We start from the raw sequence: 23,387 nt of genomic DNA, 5'->3' as shown, positions 1-23,387 counted from the left end.
GCTTTGTGTTTAATGGTCGTGTTGTTGTTCATATAATAATGACAAACAGTTCTTATCTTTTATGTATCTTTCTTACATAGTGTATTTGTAAATTAAGAGAATAGTTAGTTAATTACCGTATCAATAGTAATGGCAGTTTTAAACTACTAAGCATTCCTGTGGCAAAGGATTACATCAAGTTAAGTAAACCTTTTTATCTTTCATGTAATAACGTGAACTAATATTTTATATGTTGTAGTTCGATGTGCCCTCAATAAGAGAAATCAGAGAACCCACAGTTATGGCCAGCCGATTGTAGTTTTGTCTCGTAATTACAATAACAATGTAACATGTGTATGATATTTTGGATCAACCATATTATATTTAAGAATTTCAGGCCAAAGAATAATACACAGTTCTTATTTTTCTAGTGTGCAATTTAACTTGAACGAATTAACTAGAGTGTTATTTTAAGGTGACCTATACTCCCTAACATTTACAATATTTTCCTAACAGTTACTCCTTTTCATTCAAAAATACAGACTATGTTTGTAATTTTATATTATATTTAGTTCACTCTACTATATAAATCAAGAAGCCAATCGTCAGATCCTCATTCTCCGTGGACCTAATGAATCTAATACTTCCCCAAATTCGCGCGTTGTTATGTCTGGATGAACAGACCTGCATTGGTTGGATACTGGGAAAATGTAGTGTACAGAGGATACTAACCGGACGAGAAATGGGGTATTGAATAAATTAAAAATGCGGCAGCGGGAATGGTGAGTTTGTTTCACTCACGAGAGGGCGTTACGGTGATGTTGGACAACCGGAACTGGCAGAGGCTTCACGATTCCAGGTACGCAGCGAAAGTTAACGTGAACATTCAAGAACCTGCAATAAGTCAAGAAATTGGAAATATACTTCAGATCCCTATACATCGCCCCCACGGTTACTGCAAGGAAAAGATTAGACTAGTTATATGGCACTCGAACGCATTTAAGCAATCACTGTCACCGTGCTCCACGCGTGACTGGAACAGTAAGATATCCTAAAACGTAGATCTGTAACCATAATGATACTGATTTATTATTTCACGAATGCGAGCCTTTTTTATCCTATCTAATCGACATCAAATGTACCAGAATGTACCTGATATTTCGGTTACGGGAGTAACCCGTACAAATACAGCAAGTTTCACATGCTGCCTCACATAAAATTGGTTGGCAGAATGCACGTAATTTTTATTAATTACAACACTATTACCAACAGGTGGCATCTGGTACATTTGTTACATTACATATGCACATACTGTATTCAGTAGATTTTTGTAATTAATTTTTATGTGACGCAGCGTGTGAAAGTTGCCATTTGCTTAATTAAGTCTGCGATACCAGCGAAAATCGATGGTGGTCAGATTGATCTGAAATTCTCGGTGTTGCGCTGACAGGTGTAGACGCTGCAGTCACCGTTGTTGGTGCTGCTCTGTAGCCTCTGACTACTCCAGTACCAAGTCAATCCACTCTCGAATGCGATATGGAAAAATGATAATGCCTGTATTAGAACTCTATATATCCACGTTCTCTTAAAGTTGCTCTGCACTGAGTGTGAGTTCGTGTGTGTGTGTGTGTGTGTGTGTGTGTGTGTGTGTTTGTGCAAGTGTGTGCATGTGTGTGTGTGTGTGTGTGTGTGTGTGTGTGTGTGTGTGTGTATGTGTCTGTGTCTGTGTGTGTGTGTGTGTGTGTGTGTGTGTTATCACCTCTTGGGAAGATAATGTGGTACGACGTAATACTTTTCAGCGCTGAAACTAGTGCCTTCGCAACTTTTATTCTGTTCTCATAATCCGCTGTGGTACCGTGTGTTTATAATTAAACTCACGGTGTTCTGGGAACTGCAGTGGAGGCTATATACATCACAGGATGCTGGAGCGTTGTATATTTGTTAATTAAAGGTGCGCTTGCGGAGTACACCAAAAAGTAATAGTCCAGCTTTTGCTGCCAGCTGAAAACATGGCGCTGTAAGCAGTCAGAATGTTGAGTGGGTGCAGGGAAGTAACATGAAACACGTGATAACGTTGGTTCTGCCGTGTTCGTTAGCATATTGTCATAAGTTACAATCTGTTTTCAACATAGTCTCCCGGCTCATCAACAAGCTGCATCTGTAACACGGCATGGCCGGCAGCCCCTCTCAGCATATCCAGTGTAATGAGAGCGATTTGTCATTGCATGCTATCCAGATTAGTGAGAGTCTGGGTACATTCCTGATAGACACGATCTTTTAGATATTCCCACAACTAGCAGCCACGTGGATTTTGGTTGGGGATCTGGAAGGCAACACATTTTAAAATTGCTTAGAGATGATGAGGTCGTTACCAAAGGTATCTCGAAGCATATCTTTCACCTGGCAATCTACATGTGATGTCATCCCATCTTAAATGAAAGTAGTGTAGCAGATACAGTTACGTTCCTGCAATGTTGGAATCAATTGTTGCTCAAGGAGGTCCTTATAATGAGGAGATATCACTGTACACGTAACAGGCCTCTGAGGTGTCATCTTCTCGAAGAAAAACGGAAGAAGAATCAAGGAGATTGAGAAACCACACCTGATGGTGAAGTAAGTTGAGTTCAGCAGATGTTCCTGTAGAACATGTGACAATTCTTTGCGTTCACGGTTAGGTGTAGATTAAAATGTACTTCGGCCGCCCAAAGAATTTTGATCAGCCTCCATAACTGCCAAAAATCGAAGAGGAAAGTCACGGCATAGTAGTGTGTTTTGGGGCACCATTTGGTATACATTCTGAACACGTCGGCGATATTCCTGGAATGCAGCACTTCTATTGCTGTCGTTAGGATGAAACAACTTTACCGGCGGTGCATGTACTTTCTTCTCGATAGCCATTGTGTTTCGTACAGAAAACTTCAACCTTCTTAATCCTTAACACCAAGAGTCGCGCCGGCCACTGTGGCCGAGCGGTTCTAGACGCTTCAGTCCGGAACCGCGCTGCTGCTACGGTCGCAAGTTCAAATCCTGCTTCGGGCATGGATGTGTGTGATGTCCTTAGGTTAGTTACGTTTAAGTATTTCTAAGTCTAGGGGACTGATGACCTCAGAAGTTAAGTCTCATAGTGCTTAGAGCTATTTGAACCATTTTGAACCAAAAGTCACTTCACAGAAGAAATAAACACCCGCTGCCAAGAGACAAACAGCACGCTGACGTCAAAACGGGAAACTCTTCACATTCTGACTGTGGTGAATCCGTGTCATGGCGGCTGCAGTGTAACACGTGTTAAGTTCGGCTCGCGAAATGTAGTTGAATTCGAAGGTGTTCTCGCAGGTGGCGTTGTCTAGTACAAGTGGAAATCGTGTAAACAACAGTGTTCTGTGCAGTAGTGCTATTTTTTACTCTGTGCTCCGCCAATATCTTCGAGAAAATGGTAAACAGAAGAGTCAACAGCAGCGCGTCCAGCAGCGGGGAAGCAGCAGGTGCGGCGGGCCTGCTCTTGGCGGAAGGCGTGGCCGCGGCTCCCGGTATAGCGGAGCTGGTCCGCTCTGAGGTAAACGCTGCGCTCCGCGAAAAAGACAATCTCGATCTGATAGCAGGCACTATATCAGATACTGTAAAGGCAGCAGTATCGGCAGTATGCGTGAAACTGTTGAGGCCAATACTGCCGAAATAACACCACTAAAAATGTCTGTGTCTGAATACGAGAAAAAAGTTGGAAGTGAAAGTATCTGCCGCAACAGACGAGCTAGAACAGTACCAAAGGCGAAATAGTCTACGACTGTTTGGAGTAGCAGAAAATAAGGAAGAAGACACAGACAACCTGCTTACACAGGTTGCGCGTGAAAAATTAGGCGTTGAAATGACCAAGGCAGACATTGACAGGAGCCATCGGGTGGAACGGAAACTACCAGGTGCTAACAAACCTCGTCCTATAATAATTAAATTTGTCTCATACCGAAATAGGGCAGAGATCTTTACCCAGAAGAAGAAGTTAGCAAGGACAGGGCTTACAATACGGGAAGATCTGACACACGAACAGCTAAAGATTTTAAACAGTGCCATATCCCATTTCGGTCTTCAGAATGTGTGGACTCAGGATGGCAGAGTAATATTAAGGCAGCAGCTGGAAAGAAGACAGTCACAAACATGACAGAACTGAATAGTATTAAGTGAAGCTACTCGAGCCAAAACTGCAAACTTAACACCATTTGCAAATTGTAACAGCCCTATACTCAGATATAGTCTTGTAATTGTATTAACTTTTTAATTTTACCCATATTTGTACCTTCAACTAATTGTTTTTGTAACTGTATTAACTTTTTACTATTTTTTTGTGTCTGTAGCTCTAACCATTACTTAATTTTAGTTACTGCTAATACTTTTTTCATTTTCTCAGTTCATTCTCTTCCATTCTGTAATAGTTCTATTGCTATTATTAGTCTCTCCTTTAGTTCATTAATCACCCATCTCTTCGGTTCAAACTGTTCATAACAAAAATCACTATCAGTATCACTTTAGCAAATTTCATTCTAATTGTAGCTTCCTACGATAATCACTACCAGTACCACTTTAGTAAATTTCAATTTAATTCTACCTTCCTACGATAATCTATTAATTATTAAGCTTACTTCTCTCTGCTGGCAGCATCGGCCTCTTAAATCACTCCCCTTTCCCTTATTTCCACCCTAAGCTGTTTCAAATACGATAATTACTTTTCTCCTCTTACGACATAGGATACACAGTGACACACAGCCGTCACTATTTTGGTCATATTTTCCTTGCACCGAATACCACTAATCCATTTTCTATACTCCCACAACCTGAGGAACTCTCTTGCAGTCGCCTTTCTTTCGGCACTCGCGGAGTCACAAACAGGGCGCACAAAATCTTGGACACCCCTGTGTTATGTCACTTGGCGGAAGCACCGGCCAGTGCCCCTCGCGGCAGGTAGTGCCTAAGAAAGGGACAAACCAGTCTGCCACCCTACTTCAGGCTGCTCAGCGGAATGCGTCAAAGCTTTTAGCAGCTCACTGCAACATCCAGTCTTTACCTGCACATTACGAAGAACTTAGCCTCCTCTCCAACCAACTAAACTACCACGTAACCCTCTTATCCGAAACGTGGTTGAAACCACACATATCCTCTGAATCTGTTCATCTCCCAGGGTACACATTTCTTAGGACAGACAGATCAAAAAAGCGAGGTGGCGGGGTCGGCGCCTATATACGAACAGATCTCAAAGCGAAAGTCTTATGTACGTCAAATCCTGCTGAAGAAACAGAGGCTGAATTCATGTTCATTGAAATAAATATACAAAGTCAGAAATTCTTGACTGGCGTCGTGTACAAGCCGCCAAAAATAAGCTCAATGAGTTCCTTCCAGTCGGAATTACATTCACTTCAGTATCAATACGAACATGTCATCGTAATGGGTGACTTGAACATAGACCTGCTAAGAGACACTCCCTCCGCAATAAACCTAAGAAGACTGTTTAGTGGCAATAGCATGAACATTCTTCCATTACAACCTACACACCATATGGCGCACAGTCATACTCTTATAGACGTAATCGCTACGAAACAGACTGACAAAGTAAGAGATGTTGGTCAAACATCGGCCCCTGGCCTCTCAGCACATGATGTAATATTCCTGGCCTACTCTGTGCAGCCCCCAAGGATCAAATCGCGTTACATAACTTGTAGGAACGTGAAACGCATTGACCTTGACGCTCTAACAGCCGATTGCTCAGAAATCTCATGGCATCAAATAATCGGAGAACCTACACTCGACGGCAAAATTAATGAACTTGGTGACAAACTCACTGCCCTCTATGACAAACATACACCTGTGCGCACAATCCGTGTAAGAAAACTCCTTCTCCATGGCTGACAGCTGAATTACGTCAAATGATGACTAATAGGGATGCTGCCCACAGGCGTTTCAAGGCAGATCCGAAACCCGAGCGTTTCGACGAATATAGAAAGCTACGGAACAGAGTGAAACAATGCATTCGCAATGCTAAAATCAGGCACGCTCGCTCCCTTGCATGCAGCGATCTGACGCCCACGACTCTATGGAAGAATCTCCGTAGCTTGGGGGTCGGAAAGGCAAAATCGGAAACTACTTTTCATGTGTCAGCTAACGAATTAAATGAAATCTTCTCTGCACCTCTGAATCCCCGCATGGGTGATAATTGCCGTCCACAAGAATCCCCAAACAGGATAACTAACAGCGATACCTTCCATCTAAAACATGTAACAACAAATACGGTAAGAAAAGCAATATTGATAATCTCTTCTGAAGCAATAGGCAACGACAGTATCGGTATAACCATGATTAAGAATGTTGCCGATATCTTAGTACCTGTCTTAACTGACATATTTAATTTTTCCCTCGTGAACGGAATATACCCCACTGCATGGAAAAGAAGCATAATTCGACCCATCCCTAAGATCGAAAACCCGCAACTGCCTAGTGATTACTGACCAATTAGCATACTGCCTGCTGTTTCCAAAGCACTTGAATAAATTGTTCATGACCAAATTACTGAACACTTGCATGAATTCAGCATATATGACAAATTTCAATCCGGTTTCCGTACACATCACAGCACAAACACCGCTCTAATCAAAGTAACTGATGACCTGAAATATGTCATCGACAATCGAAAGGCAACAATATTGACGCTACTGGACTTCAGCAAAGCTTTTGACACTGTTAACTTTGACATATTGCTGCAACAGCTTAATTTCTCTGATAGTGTAATGAGATGGTTTGAAAGCTACTTAAAAGACAGACAGCAATGTGTTGTCTGAGTAAATGAAAAATCTTCCTGGAAACATGTTTCCTCGGGAGTGCCACAAGGATCAGTCTTAGGACCACTTTTGTTTTCTCTATATGTCAACGATATTTCGTCGTTTCTGTCCTCCTGTAAATATCATTTCTATGCCGACGACCTCCAGCTCTACCTAAGCGTCAGACCTGAAGATGTAAACACTGCAATCGCTCAGATGAATGATGATCTGTCTTCAGTAGTGACATGGGCGAAAAACCTGGGGCTTAAACTAAATGCAAAAAAGGCACAAGTAATCTTAATAGCCCATCAGAAATTAATAAGTTCAGATTCCTGCGAATGTGTACCTTCTATTCTTCTCGACGGTACTCCAATACCATATCAGAAAACAGTGAAGAACTTGGGTGTAACTTTGAATGAGCATCTCAACTGGGCGGAGAATACAGTCGCAGTGTGCCGAAAGACGTCTGCTTGTCTCTACGCTCTCAAAAAGTTTCGGAACATATTTCCACAGGACTTGAAACGCCAGCTAGTGCAAGCACTCGTTCTACCGAACCTCCACTATTGTGATGTGATTCAACAAGGCATGAGTAGTGAAAACCAAAGACGGCTAGAGCTAACCATGAATGCCTGTGTGCGTTACACCTGCAACATTCGCCGATATGATCATGTTGGTGCTTCATACTCCGAGCTAGGGTGGCTGCGGCCGGACAAATTGCGTGACTACCACATTCTATGTCTAATTCACCGACTCCTCGTCGCGCAAGCACCCCAGTACCTTGCTTCAGAGATTGAAAACCTGTCATGCCATCATAATCGAAACACTAGGTCACTCTTATTTGGTATCCTAACTGTGCCCACTCACAAAACAAAAACTTTTGCAGACCTCTTCTCAGCTGCCGCTGTCCGCCTCTGGAACAAACTGCCCCTTACCTTGCGCAAAATTCAATCTCCTGCTGCTTTTAAGAAGAAGTTGAAGCATTTCCTACTATCATCCTCATAAAGTTCTCCACAAAATTAATGTACAAGGCCAATCCTCTCATCTGTCAAATAGCAAAGCTAGCGTCTCCTATCTTGCTCCTGAGATGCCTTCCTCTTCATCTATCTCTATTAGCCACGCAATCTTCTTTTCCTTTATATTTCCTTAACTATGTTTCATCATGTCTCTCTATTCTTCTCCTCCCTTCACCATGAGTCTCCCTCATACTCCCTGCTGACAGCACTCCTATCTAAAATCTGTCTCTTCAATAATGTCTAATTATAACAGTACTTGTGACCTAAGAGTATAAACTCTATATGTATGTATTTTTCCAGGTGTACCTGTCAAATTGTTTATTTCACTTTTTGTGCTAGATGTAGTTTAACATGCCTACTAAAACATATGAATGTAAAATAAGTAGAATGCCTGGTTAAATGTAAGAGAGGGCCTGATGGCCCTAATCTTGCCAGGTTAAATAAATAAATAAATAATGGTTCAAATGGCTCTGAGCACTATGGGAGTTAACATCTGAGGTCATCAGTCCCCTATAACTTAGAACTACTTAAAACTAACTAACCTAACGACATTACACACATCCACGCCCGAGGCAGGATTCGAACCAGCGACCATAGCGGTCGCGCGGTTCCCGACTGAAGCGCCTAGAACCGTTCGGCCTCCCCGACCGGCTGTGACTGCTTACAGAGCCGTATTTTCCCTTTATGGCAGAAAGTGGAACTATTATTTATTTCGACACACTCCACGAGCATAGTGGTTAATGAACATACATCCGATGTGCAGCATCCTACGATGTATACAGCCCGCACTGCAGCACACAGAACACTGTCAGTTTAATTGCAAACACCCAGCATTTCATTGTCGTGCATACTACCTGCATACTACTTGATCGACTTAACCGCTTCGCTGATGCAAGTTGCAACATCTGCCACTACAGAGCTGCAAAGTGTAGCGCGTATCATGGAGGTGTGAAAAGTGACTACTTCAGTGCGAGAGAGACAGCGTGCGGTAATCGAGTTTCTAACCGCAAAAGGAGTTCGTCCTCACATGGAGCACCATCTATTTTAGCATAACAATGCTAAACCACACACAAAGTCTACGACATCTGCAACAATCTGACGCCTTGCATTCAGTGTCACTGATCCTCCTCCATACAGTCCCGACTTGGCTCCAGTCCATTTTCATAGGTTTCCAAAACTGAAAGAACGCTTTCACGGACTTTACTTTAATAGTCATGAAACGGTGCAAGCAGAGATGAAGTTGATGCCCACTCAACGAAGTCAAACGTTATACGGTGACAGTATCAACAAATTGGTCTCTCACTGCGAAAAAAATGTGATCCTCACCTGGGTGACTATGCTGAGAAACAAATATGTAGAGATGAAAGATAGAGAGTTTTACTGAAATAGACTCAACATCCTTCACGTAAAAATTTGGAGCCATTCAATTACAGCACGCTCGTGCATAATTAAAGGGGCAGCAATAAGGCTTACTTGATTGTTGTTCTGGCGAACATCTCACTGAGTTTGAGCGATTCCATGGGAGAGAAATGTTGATTTCCCCATTCAAGTCCCCACTACAGTCGCCACAGTGGAACTGCAGACCACAAACTGCATTTACAGATCCCTGTATGACTACCCCACAACAACATAGACACTTGTCACGCATTATTACACAGATTAAGCGCACGAAAACAAAATTAAATCACTTTACACATTTTATATTAGACAAAATTTTTTGATTATTCATGAACTACAAAATTTTGGGCTAACGTTTAGCGTTTCAGGTGTACGATATAACGTAACAAAATTAATTATTCGCCTAAATCGACAACTCAGGACTTAAGTAACTGCTATATCTGTTAATTAAGTTATTCAAAATAAAATGTAGCTATTAGTCTAACTTTAATGTACGCAGACTGTATGCATACAAACTACTGGTGCAAAGTTTATGAATAAAACAGCTTAAGATATACGCTACTTTCCGTAAATACGAACTTCATGAAGAAGGGAAACGCTCTGCTTAAATTGCTGGAAAGATATGAATAGTTAGACGGTATTCTCAATGTTTACTGCACCTAAACGAAAACAAAAATTCCACTACATTTCGGCTTTACGACATTCTTGTGTTGTCTGGAGAAATGCGTCAAGAAAAGTGAAGCTTTCAATAGTAGGCTTGAAAGAGCATTTGTTTTTGAAATTTGTTTTGAACTAACCGTTATTGCAGTCTAAATAACTTATCGTTAAGAGGACAAAACCTCGGGCGTCTCGCCTGCCACAGAGCGGCTAACGTATACCACAACATTCGAAAAATAGTTCATTAAATACTAGGATAACAGTTTTACACAGAATAAACAGGACGAATACCTTCATATACTCATGAGCCCCAGAAATACCTTAAAATTAATGAATCATCAGTAAATGTCAATCAAACTGCCTTATCTTAACTGATAGACCCAATAATGTGATGAACTTGCGAAGGAGCCCCAACAGAATCAATGAAACCATAATTTCGGCCTCTTAGGATAAATGCAAGGTTAACCAGTCAGCGAAGCTCCAAACCACAGGTCATTATGAGACGCTTGTGCAGAATACTGAGCAGATCCGGACGGCCATTTCGGCACTAAGTTTAAAATTCACGTTAGCGGAAGCCGTGAGTATCATTTTGGAAGAAATGTGACTTCAAGATCATTTACATATTTTATTTACTGAGAAGCCTAGTGCTCTTGCTGACCTCGAGGAAGTTGAGGCAAGTATAGAGAGCATTCAGTTTTGGGATAAGGAACTCGATGCTAGGTATCAGGCTAGCGAGTCCGTTTCTATTACTCTGTGGGTACACCAACAGCAGAAGCTGGTATTGTTGTAGAAGGCCAGGAAATTTTCTTTAATAACGTCCAACTGGATGAGAGATATTCCGGGAAAGCTGACGCCAAAGAAACATTAGTTGACGCAAGATCAGGATTTTTGCTGAAAGGGCAGTTACAAGACAATTTCCCACATTCATGTGCATAGCTTTTAATTATGAAGCTGTGAGCACCTTGTTGGACCCAAGGAGCAGCTATCCTATTCTCGATTATGACTGGTTTTCGAAGTGCCGCGATATCTGTGAGTTATCAAAGTCGTAACAGGTCAATCAGAACTGCTGCACCATCAGCGGATAGATATTGCCATTAACAGGCATGTGTGGGAGAGCGAGAGAATTCAGGGGTTATCATGACCACTAAATTTCATGACTTCCAGTGGCTTGACTTCTAACCTTTTGCTAGTTTTCGCACGTTAATTCTTGTGATGGAGGGTCTACGGAACTTCGGCCTTTCACTTACGTAATAAAATGTAGCCGTCGTTTTGATGTTGTTTAATCATATTGCAGCCATTTTCGGTGACTCAGTACACCATCTTCAGGCCTTAAACTGGGTTACACGATTCCATCAGTGGCCAACATATATGAAGTAGCTTCTGTAGAATACCGTAATAACGGTGTTTTGTCTGCAATCGTCAACTACCAGGAACTTGGTAACTACCGTAACTGGTTGCAACTTAATCAAATAATACCAAAACGACGACTGCAGGCGTTTCTTTTTATGAAGTAATCTCTTTCTAGTTGGTGGTTTTATTACGGGGGATACCTTGGCTCTTGATTATTCTAACAATAAGTCCAGTTTTCAATTTCAGCCACGTAAGATTTATCGATTATGTGACCACAGTTGGATCCAAGGCGGTAATAACATTCTCAGTAATTCTGCTGAATTTCGTGTCGTTTGTTATTTCGAGAAAAGGGAGACCGAACAGCTTTCGAAGATGTTTACGAAGTTTTCTGATATATTGACTGACATGGTGGGAGTTATAGATAAAGCTCAGTATCGAATACAGCTAACCAATAGTATGCGAAATCGTGAAAATCTTTCTGAAACGATATCTTTTTTATTAGACTATGGGACAGGAGTAGTGTCTGTAAACTACTGTCTAGGTATCCATGCTGGAGTGCACAGTAAGACAGCGTTACTCACCGTGCACATCGATGCAGCCGAACTGCTGTTTCATGATGCTCGTGTTGATCTGGCAGGTGTAGCAGCCGCGGTCGGCCTCCTTGAGCTGCCGCAGGTGCAGCCGCCAGGTGCGCAACTGGTCGTGCGAGACTGCGACGCGATTGTTGTGCGTCACGACCTTGTCCTGCAGAGACAGCAGCGTCTGGTCGTCCGCCCGCAGCCACACTACCTGGCGAGACACGGGCGGCAGTTAGCTGCAGCGCAGTCAGCGAGGCGGAGCTGCAGCAGGTGGTCGACAGTCGTGTAAAATGGCCGGGTGTCGCGTCGGCCGTTCCGGGGCCGATGAGATGTACGGACCCTGCAACGGACTTATGACGTCACACTAGTAGGCTTGTCCATAACACTCCGCGAATGCTTGGATTCGTTCAAGGTCCACGGGAAATCAATATTTCATCGAAAAGGTACCCCACTATAGGTCTTAATTGTGTAGTCTACTATCGGAAACTTTGATGCATTAAAGTGCACAGTTAATCATTACTAAACCTGTCTGATATACACCACTGGCCATTAAAATTGCTACACCACAAAAATGACGTGCTGCAGACGCGAAATTTACCCGACAGGAAGAAGATGCTGCGATATGCAAATGACTAGCTTTTCAGAGCATTCACACAAGGTTGGCGCCGGTGGCGACAGCTACAAAGTGCTGACATGAGGAAAGTTTCCAACCGATTTCTCATACACAAACAGCAGTTGACCGGCGTTGCCTGCTGAAACGTTGTTGTGAATCCTCGTGAAAGAGGAGAAATGCTTACCATCACGTTTCCGACTTAGATGAAGGTCGGATTGTAGCCTATCGCGATTGCGGTTTATCGTATCGCGACATTATTGCTCACGATGATCGAGATACAATGACTGTTAGCAGAATATGAAATCGGTGGGTTCAGGAGGATAATACGGAACGCCGTGCTGGATCCCAACGGCCTCGTATCACTAGCAGTCGAGATGACAGGCATCTTAACTGCTTGGCTGTAACGGATCGTGCAGTAACGTCTCGATCCCTGAGTCAACAGATGGGGACGTTTGTAAGACATCAACCATCTGCACGAACAGCTCGACGACGTTTGCAGCAGCATGAACTATCAGTTCGGAGACCATGGCTGCGGTTACCCTTGACGCTGCATCACAGACAGGAGCGCGTGCGATGGTCTACTCAACGACGAACCTGGGTGCACTAATGGCAAAACGTTATTTTTTCGGATGAATCAAATGGTTCAAATGGCTCTGAGTACTATGGGACTTAACATCTATGGTCATCAGTCCCCTAGAACTTAGAACTACTTAAACCTAACTAACCTAAGGACAGCACACAACACCCAGTCATCAGGAGGATGAGACATCCCTGACCCCGCCGGGAATCGAACCCGGGAACACGGGCTTGGGAAGCGAGAACGCTACCGCACGACCACGAGCTGCGGACTCAGATGATTCCAGGTTCTGTTTACAGCATCATGATCGTCGCATCTGTGTTTGGCGATATGGCGGTGAACGCACATTGGAAGCGTGTATTCGTCATCGCCATACTGGCGTATCACCCGGCGTGATGGTATGGGGTGCCATTGGTTACACGTCTCGGTCACCTCTTGTTCGCATTGACGGCACTTTGAACAGTGGACATTAAATTTCAGATGTGCTACGACCCATGGCTCTACCCTTTATTCGATCCCTGCGAAAGCCTACATTTCAGCAGGAAAATGCACTACCGCATGTTGTAGGTCCTGTACGGGTCTTTCTGAATACAGAAAATGTTCGACTGCTGCCCTGGCCAGCACATTCTCCAGATGTCTCACCAATAGGAAACGTCTGGTCAATGGTGGCCGAGCAACTGGCTCGTCACAATACGCCAGTCGGTACTATTGATGAACTGAGGAATCGTGTAGAAGCCACGTGGGCAGCCGTACCTGTTCACGCCATCCAAGCTCTGTTTGACTCAATGCCCAGGCGTGTCAAGGCCGTTATTGCGGCCAGAGGTGGTTGTTAGGGGTACTGATTTCTCAGGATCTATGCGCCCAAATTGCGTGAAAATGTAGTCACATGTCAGTTCTAGTATAATATATCTGTCTAATGAATTCCCGTTTATCATCTGCATTTCTTCTTGGTGTAGCAATTTTAATGGCCAGTAGTGTGGTTACTGGCTCACAGCTGGAGACGGCTGCTGGCACTCCTGAGATCTGCAGTGTCACGTGCTGTGACGTACGCACCACGGCCTGTCTTCCTCGTGGGGCTCGGGCCGTCCTCTGCTGGAAGCTAAGCGGTTCATTTCTTTCTGTACATACAGCGGCCTTCGCTAAACCTCTGTTGCATCAGCATCCAGGAATGCTGTTCCAACATGTGGCCTAAACTTTAGGTCCATTTGTTCAGGGGAACTACTGTACCTACAACAAAAGTGAGAGTAAGCCTCCCCAGCGTAGTCGGAGGAGGGGGGCCACTAGGTATTTAATGCTGTTTGTGGTAGACCGTTGTGGAACAGCTGTTTATGGCCATCATACCGTGTTCTTTCCAGTATAGAATGACGTCTCTGTAACATTAAGCTCTTAATCACTGGTAGCGTCTAATAGTCGAGGTTATTTTCATAGAAATAATTCCTTTTAAGGGTTATTGTCACCTTGACAATATTTAGCAAGCAACGGCCTTGCCGCCGTGCGTACACCGGTTAGTGTGAGATCACCAAAGTTAAGCACTGTTGGGTTTGGCCGCCACTTGGATGGGTGACCATCCAGGCCACCATGCGCTGTCGCCATTTTTCGGGGTGCACTCAGCCTCGTGATGCCAATTTAGGAGCTACTCGTCCGAATAGTAGCGGCTCTGGTCAAAGAATACCATCATAACGACCGGGAGAGTGGTGCTCTGACCACACACCCCTCCTATCCACATCCCCAGCTGAGGATGACACGGCGGTCGGATGGCACCGATGGGCCACTTGTGGTATAAAGACGGAGAACTAATACTTAGCAACTTTGTAATGCAATCAACTAATGACTTGCGAAAATCACGGAAAAATACAGCAGTACCTACGTATCACTCTGTGTCTGTAGAATATTGGCTACCTCTATGTTACACACATAACTGCTGCGCTCTCCCTGCCCAGTCATCAGTTCCGAAAATTTTTGTATTAAATTCCTCTTGAAATATGGTATCAGGATTCTGTCGCATGGGAGATAATAGGTGATGAGAAAGAATGTCCTTGATGTATGTTCTTTAATAAGTTGCCTCATCGAAAAACGTGAAGCACCTAGAAGGCATGGATGTCAAGGTAACGTCTTACTCGTAAACGCTATTGGTAGATATGTAAATGGTTACAATTAAAATTGCCTCCGATAGGTATAACTCTGACCAGAGTGCACCTCTGCTATTTGTAATTAGTACTCTTGCCGGGCGTGGTAGAGTATATAACGGGCATGAAGAGCGTCAGATACTGAGTGGTCACTGTGAAGAACACGGAGATGTTTTGTACCCTTGTGACACGCCGACATCAGCACCAGCCACAGTTTGAAAGAGGTCCTATGGACTGTATCCATTTGGTCAGCTGGTCGAATGGTGCAATATCCAGATTTATGGGGCAATGCGATTAAACATTGGTTTTATATTGGGCTGTATGCGTACGAGAGTGCAGGCATGGTCGTCGTCAAATTTCCAGTAACGTGTCTGACAATCGGAAGAGGGGATCACACATCTTAAAGTTTCGCATCATAACCTGTCACATCTGCACTTGACACCCGAGAACAAGCTACAGCCTTCCTGCAACAATCTGAGGCATCCCATATCAGGAACCCGAGACTAGCAGCACCTGGACTATTGGATTACAGTTCCATGCATAAGCTAATGCTAGCGAGTTCCCACCACCACTCGGTTGTACTGCAGTGTGAGCCAAGGCGCGAAATCTTGGCCGCTGGCCGCTCCGCCACCGCCATCGACTGGTCGTCACCTGAGTCCTGTTTAGCTAAATGTTCAAGCTGTAAACTGATGCAAACCATTGTAGAAATAAACAGGTCTATGTACTTATAAAAAATAGGAGACCTTACTTTTGGGATGTGTGTGTGTGTGTGTGTGTGTGTTCATGTCTGTGTGTGAAAGAACAATTTTAATTCTCGCGTATCGCGTGCCTGATTGGCTGTTACTGACAGAATATGACAGACGGTGGTTATTTAAGGAACTACTCTATTACTGTCTTCAGCAGTTGCCGTCCGTGGCTCCACGATACCTGCTCCGCTCACCACCTCCGCATGGCATCATGGGTATTACTTAAGTATTTTATATTTTACTGTCATTATCAGATTACCCTCTAAATCCATCCTGTGCATATATTTAGTGTAGTGTGATCGGGAGATTACCGGTTACCATTGCCAATAAATATTTTTAACTCAATTTTACAAATAAAGATGCACTGGTTTCTGGATGGTCCTCGAAGGGGGGCAGTCACGGCGCGAGCCTCACCTTGTACTTGCCCAGGTTGTCGACGACGCAGGAGAGGACGGCCTCGCGGCCGACGGGCGCCGTCAGGTTGCCGATAGGCGCCGCGAACTCCGGCTCTGGCGAGGACAGCCGCGGCGGCGCCCATGAGTCCGGCGCTGCAACAAGTGGGGAGGGTGCGTCACTGCACGAGCCAGGGCTGCGCTAGCTCAGGTATTGAGGAGGTCGTCAGGAAGAAGCTAGCAGTCTGCAGTACAGCGCTAAAAGCTGCCTGCTTTCTTCTACGATACAAACAATTCGACACCTTAACCAGCACGTAAACGCGAAAACTTCCGCCGTAAGTGCATCCGAATGCCCTCTGTTGTCAGACATGTCAACACATGAATGTGGAATCGTGCCACCGGGAGACAGCAGCTACAAATACTTCCAAACTCCTTCATTTTTTCCAACGGTCTTGATCGCATAAAATATTTGCGAAAATGGTAACCAGTTTCAGTCGATTATCACATATTCACAACAATCTCTGGAATACAGATAATGTTACAGCTTAGAGGTACACAAAAACAATGTAAGTTAATGACTAAGAGCCACAAAGTAAAACAAAATTAATGAAAGGACGTATAGCCTCAGGTAACGATTGAAGGTGGTGGGTGGAGCGCGAGCCATACGTGCAAAAGCTTGAACGTCTACTGTTGAAAATCGTACATACGCTGTGTGTTAAATAGAATCTCCGCCCAACACCTAGTGCATGACATAGGCAGGGAACAGTGAGGCGAAACGTAGGGTAAAACCGTGTCAAAAGTATCAGAATTATAAATTAAGTATTAAAAATATTAAACATGGAAATAATACATTAAATTTCATGACCAGTAACTGCCGTGAGCAGTATTAATGAAAACTCACACAACACTGGTGTAATATTTTACAGTATTTATTACTTATTTTACGAACATGTTTTCTGCTAGAATGAAAAAAATGGTTCAAATGGCTCTGAGCACTATGGGACTTAACATCTATGGTCATCAGTCCCCTAGAACTTAGAACTACTTAAACCTAACTAACCTAAGGACATCACACACATCCATGCCCGAGGCAGGATTCGAACCTGCGACCGTAGCAGTCACGCGGCTCCGGACTGAGCGCCTAGAACCGCTAGACCACCGCGGCCGGCTGCTAGAATGACATTTTCACTCTACAGTGGAGTGAGCGCTGATATGAAATTTCCTGGCAGATTGAAACTGTGTGCCAGACCGAGACTCGAAAGCATTAATGCTGTGAGGACGGAGCGTGAGTCGTGCTTGGGTAGCTCAGTCGGTAGAGCGCTTGCCCGCGAAAGGCAAAGGTCCCGATTTCGAGTCTCGGTCCGGCACACAGTTTTAATCTGCCAGGAAGTTTCATGTTTTCTGCGGCTACGCCATCATCGGGTACAAAGGTATGTACGTGAAACTGTGAGTTTTGTCGGATCAAAGATTTTAAAATAGTTCATCTACAGATGATCTCTATTTCAAGAGATGGAAAATGTTAATGTCAGATTTAGGAATAAAGCAAGAGGGATTATGTCGTTGTAAATGCCATGAAAGATTATTTAAGTAAAATAAAATATGAGAGATTAACTAATTAACAGTACAAAAATTACAACATTTGTTCATAGAAGGAAATAAATTGAACAATAAACTTTCGTCACATGTTCCAGAGGCGTGACAGTCAAAATAACGCTCCCAGAACGAAATTTTCACTATGCAGCGGAATGTTCCCTGTTTTGAAACTTCCTGGCAGAGTGAAACTGTGTGCCGTACAGGACTCGTGACCTTTGCCTTTCGCGGAAAAGTGCTCTACTGACCTAACTACCCACGCAGGACTCACGACCACCTCTCACAGCTTTACTTTCGGTTACTTCCACTTACCCGTCTTTACTAGGTCCTTAATTACCAACATATGATATGGACTAGTGATGTTAAGCAGGAAAGTGAGGCAGCTGTGGTTGATCAAAGTGAAGTTCTCAACGCCTCAAGAGAAATTATAGTAACTGAAATAAAGGGAAATGCATCATTTGGTTAAAAGGGGTAATTTAGAACATGGCCTGGATGGGATTATGAGTAGTATCTACATCTGGAAGGTGCGAGTAAGGAAACTGTGTGGTCACTGAGTACTAATCTTGCACCGGTGAACATATTGTACAATATTACATCAGTGTTGTGGGTGTTTTCATGCTTAATGTAGAAAATATTCTACCAAGAACTGACGGAACGATCAACCAATGCTATGAGTAGTAATTGATCAGTAAACCAAAGATAAAAAGTATATACTGAAACCAATAACAATGTATATAGAAACGGTAATTGTCTTCTGTGGGCAGTATAAAAATGTATAACAGAAATTGTAGGAACACAATTCTAGGTAACATAATTAAAATTGACGCCATCGGTTGTTATGGAGATGTTTTCAAGACTATCGCTGCAATATTTTTCCTATGCCGAAGATACAGGTCAACTACTTTCTAAGCTGTGTGCTTTGGTTCGTCCAACGATGGTCAAATCTCCGTATTTCCCAGTATTGTCTTCTTTTCGCCACTACAACTGTGGCGCGACGCTTGCATTACGCATTACCATAGATGGATCACAGACCTGTAACTTTTATGTTTATCAGTTCCTGGCGGCTCACCAAGTGTATACATCTCCATGGAGACGGACAGCATCCGCTTGTCGATATGTCTGTAGTTTACCGAACTTCGTCTCCATGGCGACCGAAATCATCCGCCTATCGCCATTAGAGCTTTGGTCTGTCGTCTGCTACTGCGAACGTGCCACATCGAATCCCTTTACGCTACTCCCACGGCAAACACTGGCATTACTTTTAACCACCTCTGCTACGATTGTGTTCCTATGATTTATTTTATAATTTTACCTACTGCCCATTGAGGGCAGCTATCGTTCCCATCCCGATTGTTACTAGTTTTCTATTTACTTCTTATCTTTGTTTTACTAGTTAGCTACTCATAGTAGCAGGTAACGCTGATGTAATTTAATGTATTTTTTCTAATTCTGATACTCAGATTTATAACTCAATTTTTGAGAGGTTTTTATCTTCCTTTTCGCTTCATTGTGTAGTATCCATGTCATGTGAGAGGCGTAGGCTGAGCTTCCCCTAATTAACACATAGCATATCCAGACTGCTCAGTAGACGACGTTTGTGTCTTTGCACATACGGTTCGTGCTCCGCGCGCCACCTCCACTCACCGTCTTCCGTTATTCAACTTTTTATCAATTTCTCCTTACTTTATTGATCTTAGTTTTTAACTTTCATTGTGTCTGTGTCGCTCTAAGTTAAACATTATCTGTACTACACAGACTAATCTGTAGATGTTGATGGATTGAAACCGATTATAAGTTCAACAAATATTTTAAGCCATCAAGATTTCTTTAAAATGTTATGAAAATTTATACAGATCCCTGTCTTTTCCAGTAATATTTTCCAAAATTATTAACTTCCTATCTCAGCTGAGACCGTATAAAAAACGGTATCGTTATTAATGATAGACATAGGAAGTTAATCACCTGTAAGGGTACAAGTAGTTTAAAATTCAAAAATATCCACAATGATGTTAACTATGCAAAGCTAGAGACCCATTTGAAAGAAAAAATTTGTATTTATCGGTGTTTTGGTACAAATTTTACATTTGATCGTTCGATGCATCCTGAAAGGCTGATAACGTATCAAGTAAAGCCAGGACATAAAATACAGTGGTATAAAAACTGAGATCGACAGGAAGTGCAAAACGGTCAAGCAAAATCGTCTGGTCGTCCGCCCTGAATAGCCGCGGACCTGAAATCAAATCTGCCCATTGGATTAACGACGAATGTCATTGTGCCGGCAACCATGGATGCGATTTTTAGACAGTGTCCGACGTCAGGCTGGGTGAATATCTAAAACGCTCTCACATGGTGAATAAAACTGGACATATAGCAGTGAGGTACAGCAATTTCGGCCTGGGGGTAGGGGTTGGGGGCCAGGCAGGGATGGTGACAGGAGGAAGGTCACCCTGTAGACAGCTTTGGAGCAAAAGAGAAACAGCTGCATTAATATGATGAGTTCACATGGAAAGACGGTACTAAGTAAGGAAGAGGAGGCTGGAAAGCGGAGTCAATATGGGATATCTCTGCTAAATTCGTTTCATACTATTTAACTTGTATTTCGTGATGTCAGGATAAATTGTTTGTAATTTAATTTTGTACTTCACGTTTGTTCCTATTCAGTGGTACTCAAATTCACAGAAGTATTGTGTTGTTGTGTTGTGGTCTTCAGTCCTGAGACTGGTTTGATGCAGCTCTCCATGCTACTCCATCCTGTGCAAGCTTCTTCATCTCCCAGTACCTACTGCAGCCTACATACTTTTAAATCTGCTTAGCGTATTCAACTCTTGGTCTCCCTCTACGATTTTTACCCTCCACGCTGCCCCCCAGTACTAAATTGGTGATCCCTTGATGCCTCAGAACATGTCCTACCAACCGATCCGTTCTTCTAGTGAAGTTGTGCCACAACCTCCTCTTCTCCCCAATTCTGTTCAATACCTCCTCATTAGTTATGTGATCTACCCATCTAATCTTCAGCATTTTTCTGTAGCACGGAATTTCGAAAGCTTCTATTCTCTTCTTGTCCAAACTATTTATCGTCCATGTTTCACTTCCATACATGGCTACACTCCATAAAAATACTTTCAGAAACAACTTCCTGACACTTAAATATGTACTCGATGTTAACAAATTTCTCTTCTTCAGAAATGCATTCCTTGCCATTGCCAGTCTACATTTTATATCCTCTCTACTTCGACCATCATCAGTTATTTTGCTCCGCAAGTACCAAAACTGCTTTACTACTTTAAGTGTCTCATTTCCTAATCGAATTCTCTCAGCATCACCCGACTTAGTTCGACTGCATTCCATTATCCTCGTTTTGCTTTTGTTGATGTTAATCTTATACCCTCCTTTCAAGACACTTGTCCATTCCGTTCAACTGCTCTTCCAAGTCCTTTGCTGTCTCTGACAGAATTACCATGTCATCGGCGAACCTTAAACTTTTTATTTCTTCTCCATGGATTTTAATACCTACTACGAACTTTTCTTTTCTTTCTTATTCTGCCTGCTCAATATACAGATTGAATAACATCGGGGAGAGGCTACAACCTTGTCTCACTCCGTTCCCAACCGCTGCTTCCCTTTCATGTCCCTCGACTCTTATAACTGCCATCTGCTTTCTGTACAAGTTGTAAATAGCCTTCCGCTCCCTGTATTTTACCCCTCCCACCTTCAGAATTTGAAAGAGAGTATTCCAGTCAATATTGTCAAAAGCTTTCTCTAAATCTACAGATGCTAGAAACGTAGGTTTGGCTTTACTTAATATTTCTTCTACGATGATCCGTAGCGTCAGTGTTGCCTCACGTGTTCCAACATCTCTACGGAATCCAAACTGATCTTCCCAAGGGCGGCTTTCACCAGTTTTTCCATTCGTCTCTAAAGAATTCGCGCTAGTATTTTGCAGCTGTGACTTATTAAACTGATAGTTCGGTAATTTTCACATCTGCAATGCGCGACTGCTACGGTCGCAGGTTCGAATCCTGCCTCGGGCAATGATGTGTGTGATGTCCTTAGGTTAGTTAGGTTTAAGTAGTTCTAAGTTCTAGGGGACTGATGACCTCAGATGTTAAGTCCCATAGTACTCAGAGCCATTAGAACCATTTGATCATCTGACAACATCTGCTTTCTTTGGGATTGGAATTACTATATTCTTGAAACTTCCTGGCAGATCAAAACTGTGTGCCCGACCGAGACTCGAACTCGGGACCTTTGCCTTTCGCGGGCAAGTGCTCTACCAACTGAGCTACCGAAGCACGACTCACGAACGGTACTCACAGCTTTACTTCTGCCAGTACCTCGTCTCCTACCTTCCAAACTTTACAGAAGCTCTCCTGCGGACCTTGCAGAACTAGCACTCCTGAAAGTAAGGATATTGCGGAGACATGGCTTAGCCACAGCCTGGGGGATGTTTCCAGAACGAGATTTTCACTCTGCAGCGGAGTGTGCGCTGATCTGAAACTTCCTGGTAGATTAAAACTGCGTGCCCGACCGAGACGCGAACTCGGGACCTTTGCCTTTCGCGGGCAAGTGCACTACCAACTGAGCTACCGAAGGACGACTCACGTCCGGTACTCTCAGCTTTACTTCTGCCAGTTGGTAGAGCACTTGCCCGCGAAAGGCAAAGGTCTCGTGTTCGAGTCTCGGTCGGGCACACAGTTTTCATCTGCCAGGATGTTTCATATCAGCGCACACTCCGCTGCAGAGTGAAAATCTCGTTCTGGAAACATCCCACAGGCTGTGGCCAAGCCATGTCTCGGCAATATCCTTTCTTTCAGGAGTGCTAGTTCTGCAAGGTTCGCAGGAGAGCTTCTGTAAAGTTTGGAAGGTAGGAGACGAGGTACTGGTAGAAGTAAAGCTGTGAGTACCGGGCGTGAGTCGTGCCTCGGTAGCTCAGTTGGTAGAGCACTTGCCCGCGAAAGGCAAAGGTCCGGAGTTCGAGTCTCGGTCGTGCACACAGTTTTAATCTGCCAGGAAGTTTCATATCAGCGCACACTTCGCTGCAGAGTGAAAATCTCATTCTAGTATATTCTTCTCGAAGTCTAGGGAATTTCGCCTGTCTCATAAATCTTGCTCACCAGATGGTAGAGTTTTGTCAGGACTGGCTCTCCCAAGGCCGTCAGTAGTTCTAGTGGAATGTTGTCTACTCCCGGGTCCTTGTTTCGACACAGGTCTTTCAGTGCTCTGTGAAACTCTTCACGCAGTATCATATCTCCCATTCCTCCTTCATCTACATCCTCTTCCATTTCCATAATATTGTCCTCAAGTACATCGCCCTTGTATAGACCCTCTATATACTCCTTCCACCTTTCTACTTTCCCTTCTTTGCTTAGAACTGGGTTTCCATCTGTGCTATTGATATTGATACAAGTGGCTATCATTTCTCCATAGGTTTCTTTAATTTTCCTGTAAGCAGTATCTATCTTACCTCTAGTGAGATAATCCTCTACATCCTTACATTTGTCCTCTAGCCATCCCTGCTTAGCCATTTTGCACTTCCTGTCGATCTCATATTTGAGACGTTTCTATTTCTTT

The 23,387-nt window shown here is 43.5% G+C and overlaps 1 protein-coding gene across 1 annotated transcript in view; it reads right to left on the bottom strand.

The window, feature by feature from the left end:
* Positions 1–23,387, bottom strand: part of LOC124620084 (lachesin-like) — a 342,172-nt gene that overhangs the window by 267,002 nt on the left and 51,783 nt on the right. The window contains exons 2-3 of the mRNA XM_047146751.1: positions 16,249–16,382; positions 11,776–11,983 (exon numbers count right to left, since the gene is read on the bottom strand). Coding sequence (XP_047002707.1) covers positions 11,776–11,983; positions 16,249–16,382 — 342 coding nt within the window. The remainder of the gene's footprint in view (positions 1–11,775; positions 11,984–16,248; positions 16,383–23,387) is intronic.

This window comes from Schistocerca americana, chromosome 6, assembly GCF_021461395.2.
Source record: "Schistocerca americana isolate TAMUIC-IGC-003095 chromosome 6, iqSchAmer2.1, whole genome shotgun sequence".
Lineage (NCBI taxonomy): Eukaryota > Metazoa > Arthropoda > Insecta > Orthoptera > Acrididae > Schistocerca > Schistocerca americana.
This window is presented reverse-complemented; position numbering and strand designations above follow the sequence as displayed.